This window comes from Montipora foliosa, chromosome 8, assembly GCF_036669935.1.
Source record: "Montipora foliosa isolate CH-2021 chromosome 8, ASM3666993v2, whole genome shotgun sequence".
NCBI lineage: Eukaryota > Metazoa > Cnidaria > Anthozoa > Scleractinia > Acroporidae > Montipora > Montipora foliosa.
Window position 1 is genome coordinate 51,377,531 of NC_090876.1, and position 10,000 is coordinate 51,387,530.

The 10,000-nt window shown below is 39.2% G+C and overlaps 1 protein-coding gene across 1 annotated transcript in view; it reads right to left on the reverse strand.

Annotated features, from left to right (window-relative positions):
* Positions 1 to 5,563: 5,563 nt before the first annotated feature.
* Positions 5,564 to 10,000, reverse strand: part of LOC138012817 (limb region 1 protein homolog) — a 14,007-nt gene continuing 9,570 nt past the window's right edge. Inside the window, exons 12-16 of the mRNA XM_068859711.1 lie at positions 8,485 to 8,562; positions 7,466 to 7,539; positions 7,165 to 7,255; positions 6,900 to 6,966; positions 5,564 to 6,786 (exon numbers count right to left, since the gene is read on the reverse strand). Coding sequence (XP_068715812.1) covers positions 6,566 to 6,786; positions 6,900 to 6,966; positions 7,165 to 7,255; positions 7,466 to 7,539; positions 8,485 to 8,562 — 531 coding nt within the window. The 3' untranslated portion in view covers positions 5,564 to 6,565. The remainder of the gene's footprint in view (positions 6,787 to 6,899; positions 6,967 to 7,164; positions 7,256 to 7,465; positions 7,540 to 8,484; positions 8,563 to 10,000) is intronic.

Genomic DNA, 10,000 nt, shown 5'->3' on the forward strand with positions numbered 1-10,000 from the left:
ATCCTGGCATTTTATAGGCTTCGAAAGTTGCGAAAATCCAAGCATCTTTTGTTCACGACCGAGTCAGAAGGGGAGTGGGTCTATTCCTGATTTGACGTCAAAAACTGATTTACATTGCATTAACTCTTTGTAAAAATGCATGCAAAGTAGATTGTGACGTCACATCAGGAATAGACCCACTCCCCTTCTGACTCGGTCATGAACAAAAGATGCTTGGATTTTCGCAACTTTCGAAGCCTATAAAATGCCAGGATTTGTTAGAAAAATGAAAAAATGGCCGCAATGCTTTTCGAACAGTTGCAAAGATTCATTTTAGCAAAAAAAATATCTTGGGGTTAGGTGCACTTTAAAGAAATATACAACGAATTGAATGAACTTGAACTTGAAAATTACCGTGGAGCGGTCGAAATGTAGTTCTTATTTTTTATCGCTAGTTTTTATAACTAACAAAAATAAATTTATGAGAAAAACTAACGCGGAGAGATTTCGATGTTTCGATGACATCCTGTCATCATTATCAAGAAAATGAAGAAAAAATTTTTTTGAAGAAAATTTACATAAGTAAGTAGTCAAAAAAAAAAAAAACTAAACCAAAAAAAGTTGTAAATTTTCTTCAAAAAATTTTTTTCTTCATTTTCTTGATAAGTCTCTCCGCGTTAGTTTTTCTCAGAAAATTAAATAACAAAAGTCAATCTGAAACAAAAATAAATGAGTAAATAAATAATCCCGAGATACTTGGGACAATGCAAGGTATATTTTGAGATAAGTACTCGTTGCCGCAGATTTCTTCGTTTGCCATAGCTCTCTACCTTTAGTTTCAGTAATTGGCATCCCAGTTAAACGAAGAACTAGTTAAGTCGATGAACAGCGCCATTTTTTCAATGTTGCCACGACAGCTTGTCTTATTTCTAAAATCTTCCAACAGTAGAGAAGTGGGTTCAATGAAGAGTTTACTAACACGAAAACCCCTGCATATTGTTGACTTAAAACAAGAGTCTGGGACAGTTCACCTCGGATGCTAAGCCGCAATGCTACGATAACAGTGTAAGGGAGATAACAAATCAGCAATGCAAGCTGAATCCATAACACACTGGACACCGCCTTTTTATACTTTGCTATGCGGCTCGCTTCACTTCGCAGACTACTACATGCTATTGGTGGATCTTCACGAGAGCACCTTTCTTGAACTCGGGTGCAATGTTGACGGAGATTAAAGAAAATCAATGTGTGCGAGAACACGGAGGCTGACAGACAAATGAGTAACACTGTTTGTATAAACCTTGTGGTAAACTGAGAACTCCTTACGTAGACAGCAGAGGCGGCAGTAGCCAAAACCCAGAACATTATAATTATTCCGTACACACGTTTCGTAGTTACTGTTTCGCTGTACCTCATTCCCAGTGACAAAGCCAGAAGTCTGTTAACGCTCATAGCACTCGTGGTCAACAAAGACACTGAACACAACGCAAAATTTACTACAATAGTAGGGGAAAATGCGTAGTAGCAAACGCCCCAGTGCTCTTTTATTGCAGACACCCAATAGATAGCAGCTAAAGGATCGGAAAGCATACCGACACAGAAATCACTTGTCGCTAAGCTTTGAAGCAACAGTTTGGACGGTGAAGCAAGTGTAGACTCTTTCCGGAGGGCAACTAGTATTAAAGCGTTTCCCAAGGATGTAAAAATGCACAGAAAAACACCAAAAGTTGAGAGAAATATGAGGTGGTGGTGTATTCCTTTGGTGAATCTTTCTGAGCAAAAGTACTCCAGGTATGTCTTCTTTCCAACAATTTCTGTAAGGTTTGCGTTCATTGACATTGTGTCGTTGTTACAGTTGCTTTTCAGCCAGCCAAACGAGATGAACTGAGACCACGCAGGTGTTTTAAAGTGTCGAAAAGTCTAAATTATGCACATTTATGCTTTTCGATTAATGAGACAATTCCCAGAACTCAAACAGTACTCTTTTCAGTGGGCGAAAGAAAGAAAGTGTGCTCGCACTTATCAGGACAAATTACGCAATTGTCTTTTGTAGACAGCTGGGAAATTCAGGCGACTTCAAAGTGATTCAAACTCATGTCCTCTGCGATTCCAGTGAAATGCTCTACCAACTGATCTATGAACAATTAGACATGTAACGTCCGGTAGTTCACACACGAACAAAAAGTGAAATGGCTGCAAGGCTACTTAGATTCAGATAAAAAAGGCAAATGGAAGGTTTTCTTTGATAGGGAGCTTACGAAACGACGACGCCGACGGCAACGACAAAACAATAGGTTTAGTGAGCAAAAATAATGGCTCTGCACGCTCTGCACGTGCGTTTTACATTTTGGTACATTTCTTTGCCGTCATCTCCTAAATGACGACGTGAAATGACCAAATTCAAGGTTCTGTGGAGGACGTTAGCACATGACGATGAATTTTCAGTTCTCTCACTAGGCTTCCCACCCACTCATACCAGTTTAATTCCTCGACAGTTACTACACATTTTTAAAGCGAAACGACATGAAAGAGCTTCTTAGTGATATGAATAACGCGAACTTGTATTTTTAGATGAATTCCTCGTAGCCGTCGTCCTCCTCGTTTCGTAAACTCCTTATTAGGGAGTTTTAGCAAATACGACGGCTACAGCAACGAAAACGTTAGTCCAAAATATAACTAAGCGCTATCGCAAGTATTCCGCGATTAATTAACAATTATTCGCCTCAGGCTCAGTGATTATCGGTGAATATTCACCAACTTGAACTTTCGACTCACACGTGATCAGGTCGTGCACCTTTGAAACGGCGGCAAATCTGTACGCCAGCCGACGTCAAGCAAATAATTCTTATCTGTGTATTGTTCTATTTTGAGTTGGAAGGTATAACAAAACACTTAATGACTGGCCCCTCGGGAAACAGTGAGTTTTGTTTCCCCTCGACCTCAATGTTTCCCACGGCTTCGCCTCGGGGAACATTGAGGGTCTCGGGGAAACAAAACTCACTGTTTCCCTTGGGGCCAGTCGTTAAGTGCTTATTGTTCACATTGTACAATACAGGCGAACTATCCTGTAAATGGATGGGTACGAACGGTTTTAAAGTCAAAACTGAAAATGACTTTTTCACTGTTATATGCTCACGTTGTCGTCAAAACCTAAAATTTGGTGATTTCACGTTGTTGTTTTGTAGAGTAGGGGCAAAGAAATGCACGGAAATTCGTGTTGCACGGACAGCATGAGCATTTTTCCTTTTTCAACCAATAATATTCTTACAGTCAAAAACATTTGTTTCCTGCTCCGGAAGCATAATAAAAGTTAAAAAGTTTTACAAACTCGGAGCTAAAAGTTAAAACTTATGAAATATTTCGTCCGTTTTTTCAACCGGACTTCATCAGTCAATGATATGAATGTTAAAAAGATGAATTTTAAAAAAGGGTTTTTTTTAACGCCTCTTGGGGGTTAGAATTGTGTCATAGATAGCTGCTAATTCGTAACCATTGTCTCTGTTTAACGCCGGTTTCGTAAGATTACTTTGAATAGCTTCTTTTATCCTGCGTTTGAAGGTGTTAACTTCGGTTGATAGTACTTTTGTCTTATTTGGCTCCACCGAGTGGCCCTCCAGGCGACAATGCTCGTGAATAGCTGATGAACTTCTTGATTGGTGTTCTTTCACTCTGAACCAACAGCAGTCAATTGGGAAAAAAACCTATTTACTGGCTTTTAAATGCATTAAAGAAACAAAACTTAGAGAATTTCAATTCAAACCTCTTCTTCGAAGAATCGCGACTAACGATTTTCTTTACTGACAAAATAGGATTGAAACAGTCTGATCTTTGTACTTTCTGCGGAGAAGAAACTGAAAATCTAACTGATTCATTTATTCCTGAGGTGTAAATAGTCAAAATCCTTTTGGGGGAAATTTTCTCAATGGTTAACACAAAATACCTCCAATATGGAAGGATTCGTTCTCTCAGAGGCTATACTTCTCGGTATAGTTACTGAGTCAAAAAAATTATTACACCATCTGATACATGTGTTGCCAGATATCATATTTACATCTGTAAACTGAAAGAAACACGACCTAGTCTCGAAATGTATAAACAGCTTGTTTACAATACTTTACAAACCGAAAACAAACTTGCAACAGTTGATAACTCCATGCATGTTTTCAAAAAAGAAACGGTCCTGTTTTAAAAACACAGCACGTTTTTAATTAATAAATGTAGCTTGAGTGGTGCGAGGCGTGGGCGAGACCCTGCATTTGTGTTTGCGTTTGTTTTGTTTTTTTGTTAGAGACTAATGTTGTATAGTACAGCCATAAACTGGTATTGTTGCATTGTAAATCTGTATGTATTGTTTTCATTAGAGGTACTGTAGAGTTTGTCTTATTGTAAGCGTGTAATTGAAAAATTAAAGAAAACCCCTTTTCTGAGGAACCTTTCCTTGAATAATGAAGCACAAAATTGACAAAGAGCTTTCCAGAAATAATTCTTAACTGTCACATTTCCAATTATTTTTTTACCTGAAGACTTCGCAGAGTAGAGCACAAAATCAATATAAATAGCCAGACAACAGTAAACACAGATGCATTCAAGGTGTTCGATTTTTTCTCTGAGTTTGTTGACCCCATTTGGTTTCAGTGTTGTACATAACACTACATTCGCAAAACATTGACGTCCCACAGCGAAAGATGCAATTGTTGTTAAAGCCCATTATTCGTCGCTTTTAAGCTTCCAGACATTCATTTTTCACAGCTTGTGTTGTTTATCAAATTGACGTTCCATTATTGAGCTTCAAAAGGGTCTATTTTGTCGCCATTCAGTGTTTGTAATGTGTCCACCGGTGCAAAACAAGCGGTTGGCAGTTTTCACAAATGGCTGCCCCCCTCTTGATCTCTATTACGTGACGTCACTGCGCCTTGCACAACGAAATGGTGAGCATGAGGGTGTCGCTAAGCTATGTTCGGGGAATTGGATTCCTTTTTTAGGGAAATATGTCCTCTTTTTGGGTAAATCGAACACATATGGCCGTTAGTGAAATGGAGAATTCGGGATTTGGAAAAAACTATGCCATTTATTTTTTTATGAAACAAGTTTGTTTCCATTAACCTCAACTGTACAACGTAATATGTAATCATCAGAGCAAGACAACTTTGTTGCTTCCATGACATAAAAAGTTATTATATTACTGGCCTGCACTTTACTACAAATATATGTAAGACGATATTTAGGAATTTTACATTCGCTTTTCACTGTACAAATATAGATCAATATTTCTCGTCAATTGTTATATCATACACTAACATTTACAAATCATACACTAAAGATGAAGAAAAACTACGCGTATTCACATTAAATAATCAACAATTGTAAGTATAAATACTCTAATGTCAAGAAACCGTTATGTCAACATCACGGCCTACCCAACATCACCCAACGTCACGACGGACACCATGATTTTAACAAAGAGAAACACTGCCTTGTATCAAACAGTGATTTTCACAACCTCGTTCCTAGGGTCTCTCATACTCCGACCCTGGGAGCGAGGTTGTGGGTAAAATCGAGCGTCGTCAAATCAAAACCAAATTAATTCATTTGATGAGCCAAAGAGAACACATGAAAAAAAAAATACAAGCAATTTGAACTAAGCATGAATTTCAATTTTCATCGTAGAATTTTGCAAGCTGCAATAGGATATTTCAATGATGACGCCATTTGACTACAAGTCCCAGAATCCTTCAGGTTTTGCTTGCCGGTCTCATGCTAATTAGAGCTATTGTTATTTTTACCCCGCTGGGAATACAATAAATAAGGAAAGAAAAACAAACTGAATTCTGGTAGTTGTAGTCAAATGACGCTATCGTGAATGCTGCCTATTTTCGTTTTTAGCAACAGGTTTCATATTTGAGGTCAAGTGACCCACTATCCAAGGGCCTCATGTATTAATTTTGGCTTTTGCAAATAAATTCGCAGAGGTGAAGGGAATTTTTTAAAATGAAATCACCAAGGAAAATGAAGCAAAAACAAACCACCTGCTAAACTACACTATTAACAATACGTGCGTTTGAAATCTTCAGCCTTTCGAAAACTGCCTTCTAACCCGGGAATTTCACAATTCAACCATAGAAGAAATGTGAACCACTTTGGGGAGACTCCAACACTCGCTTCGTGTTGTTTCTAGTCTCCCAGAATTTTGTAAAAATCTCAACAAATACAACCACAACGTAGTGCATTTCGACATTTAGTTGCATGTTACCAATCCGTCAACTTGAATGCAAAGGCAACCTCCTTCTGACACCATGGCACTCGCTTGCATTCTGAGCTACGGTTGAATCCACTTTTTCGCAGCATCATCTCAGCAAACACCATAGCTACTGTTTGACCCGCCAGTGAATTCTCTTATCGTATGACCCTCTTTTGTATTCCTCCCATCACAGTCTTAAGTCATCCAAGTTGTGAACTCGTTTAGCATATAACGGAGTTGAAATAAAGGCTTTTGCTTTTGGTTTTAAGTCGTATCTTCCCCGAAAACGTTGCAGTTATCGGTTCAGTTCCAGGTCTGTAAATTCCTTTATCACATGACCGTTTCTGTTCACACGGAGGCTTTCACCTTTGGTTTGAATCGCCTAAGGAGCGGCATAGTCAGGCTTTGGACCTGTTCATACAAAGCCTTTCTTACGGACGCAGTAAATTTATTGACCAAACAGAAAGCAGTCAATACTTCGAACAACAAGTTGTAAAGAATCACCACGCGAAAATTCCCCAACCAGTCCAGACGTGCAAACTCACCCATCAAGTCAAACTTGGTTATCCCTGAAATTAAAGAACTCCTAATTACATGGAAAGAAAGTCACCTGAACACAGCAGTATAACTTTGTTTTGCGTTGATTTTCAGGTGAAAGAAACAAAGCTTTTTTTTAACTTACCGAGTGTTCTTGATAGAGCGGGCAAAGCAGAGCTCAGAATTAACAGAACAACACAATTTGCTATCACCTGTTTTCCAATAGAAAAGAAGCACCATGTCAGAAAAAAAGGAACTTCATTCTAGGTTCGAAACGGCGACCAGAATGTGGGGTACACGACAGTTTTCTAGAGGAAACAATTACTTCTTCATTGGCCAATCCTTTTTTGCCAGTTGACTGCATAAATCGATTAAGTAATAAGCTGAAATTACAATAACGATTTTTTTACCTTGGTGGTTGTGGTTTCACGAACCACAGGACGCAGTCGCGCAAAGCATGGAACACTGTACAGGCCTACCAAGGATGCACTCATTAAGTAGCTAAAAACGGTTAAGGAAAGTACCTAACGACATCTCACATTCGCCTGTTTGACCGTTGACATGTAATTTGGAGTTTAAAAAAAAGAGTTTGGCATAGGTCGTTGAACTTTCCAAAAGCGAAGGAAACTTATTCTCTACAGTGCAAAGCTTATTTTGTCCTCTAAAGGAACGGAAACAGGTCAAGTAAGGCAAGGTCTTCATGTAGGATACAATATCAGGATTATTTCCAGTAGCGCGCCAAATGTTCCCATCATCGAGGAGGAGACTTTACCTAACTCAAGCACCTGCAGAACATACGACAAAACAGGAGCAACTTGTATACAATTTACGAGGATCAATTTACAAGTTAAGGGTTGAAGAAAAATAAGATCGTCCGAGTGGAAGTAGTCCTGAGAAGGACAGTCATCGGTGACATCGACAACCAGAGCGGACGGAAGTCATCCCCACAACACTGTGATAAACGATGACTTCCCCTCCGGTCGTCACCAATAACAGTCCTCGTCCGGACTACCGTAAACACCAGTAGACAAGCCGCACCTCCAGTTTAGAAGCTCAAGATTTGGAAAAAAAAAAAACATTCTTACGGAAATTCATACCTAAGTTACTTCATAATGCGAACGTATTAGCTTGAAAAAAAGTCAGTGTCACCTTTGATCGATCATTCAATTTGCAATCCAAATAAGACCCAAATACACATTTTAATATAACCTTCCAAACGATCTCACTTCATTACATTTTGATATGACTCCTTGGTTCAGACCATTTGCAATTTTAGTTAAAGAAAAAAATGTCTTCATGACAGCGTTAGAAACGTGAAGATTACGAGGCAGTGTATACAAACAAAAAAATGAAACAACTGGAATAAATTTCAATTGACTCTGTTAAGAAACATACCTGCAAATAGTTTACGACAACTAAGGTGTAGTGGAGATAAATTGGGGAGCACCGAAGCAAACCAGTCGGTGCTCAAAGGAGAATTTGAACCCCAAGAATAAGACAGTTCCAGATAAGACGCATGTTGCGTTGCGAGAGTGCAGGAACACAACGCATAAGAGACAGAAGAGATGCACGGAATTTCCCTGTCGTTGTTCTCGCCATTTGCTCTTTCGAGAGTGTTTTAAACCGTTTCGAACGATCTGCATGCATGGAACAGGCGAGGAGCCTCTACGTCCAAATAAACCAGCTTAAACTTAGAATGAAGTAACCCAAAATATATCACCAGAAAATACCGTTGATTTCTTTGGAAGCGCTCCATGGACAAACAACAAACTGAGAACGTTTAGTGCTACCATGGCCATACAGCTGGTCTAAAACGGAAAGCAACATTATAATAATGGTTTGTTAGTCACAAGCATCCACCTTTAGGAGGTGTACAAGTGACCTGCATGCTACATTTCTGTTGGATGCTAACCTTACAATTAATTGCAATTGTACAAACAAAGGTTCCCTGCTAGTTGAGGTCTTTTTAATTTTTCTGCGTTCGCTTGGCTGACGAGTACGGGAAAAGAGACCTCGGCCATGGGTCAAAAATCACTGTGTTGAGCATGCGCGGCGGTTTCTAGCGACCGGATCCTCATATGATACTTCAAGTTGCGTGGGCTCACTTAACAACAGCGGAATTACTGTAAAGGAATGCGCGAGATTCACAGTGAGCAAACAAAACATGGGGCATGCGGTTTGAAGAGTGCCATCCAAGGTTGTGGACGGCGGTTACTATAAAAAGGATTGTCATATAGCTGAAAATTTTGATTTTTCCCCCAACAGCGAGTGCTTTCATTGGTTACTTGGAGGTCACATGACTTCTAAAAATAAAACTGTTTCTCGCCCAAAGTCTCTGAGCGGGCAACATTGCAAAATCTATGACGTCAGAGGGTAACAGTGCACTGTTACCCGCGAATGATGACCGACGACCGCCGTTGCTGTTGCCATTGCTCGTTTTTCTTTTTGCGCTAAATAACATATCACTTAATGACTGGTCCCTCGGGAAACAGTTAATTTTGTTTCCCTTGAATCTAAATGTTTCCCTAGGCTGCACCTCGGGGAAACATTGAGATTCTCGGGAAACATAATTAACTGTTTCCCGAGGGACCAGTCATTAAATGTTTATTAATAATTCTCAAACTCATTAATAATTCATAACGTTTTTTAAGCGAATCGGAGTGCCCCATTTGGTCAGGTGCATGTATCTTGATACCCAATGAAACTACAGATCAAGAATCGTCCGAGTTAGTTCAAAAACTAATCAAAACACTGATCTTGACACTTGAATGTTAATGAACCTTTATGCTAATAAATCTTCGGGGAAAAAAAAAGTAAATAAACTACCTGCACACAGTGCATTTTAAATTTCCCGAATATTCAACATAAAACTTTTGCAGTACTGTACCTTTTATTATTAGCGTCCAGACGATTAAAACGAATTAGGGGAACCCAATAGTTCAGCGAAAGAGCATCCATTTTAGCAATGTCTGCACTCGAGGCTTGAACCTTGCGCACTTCGAAGTTTTTGAAAAGTCCACCGCGATCTAAACCTGGCACTTGTACCTCTCTTAACCTCAGCCCAATTATTTATATATTTCGTTGAAACTGGAACGGCCTAATGTTAACCCGAATCACTTTCTTGGGAAGACGATTTGGCAAGCGAAAACGACGTAATTCTGACTCCCTCTCCTCCACGCCCTATTATGTAAATTTATTCAAAAGTTCTCCCGTTTGAACTCTTCCAAATAGTGAATATTCATTTCC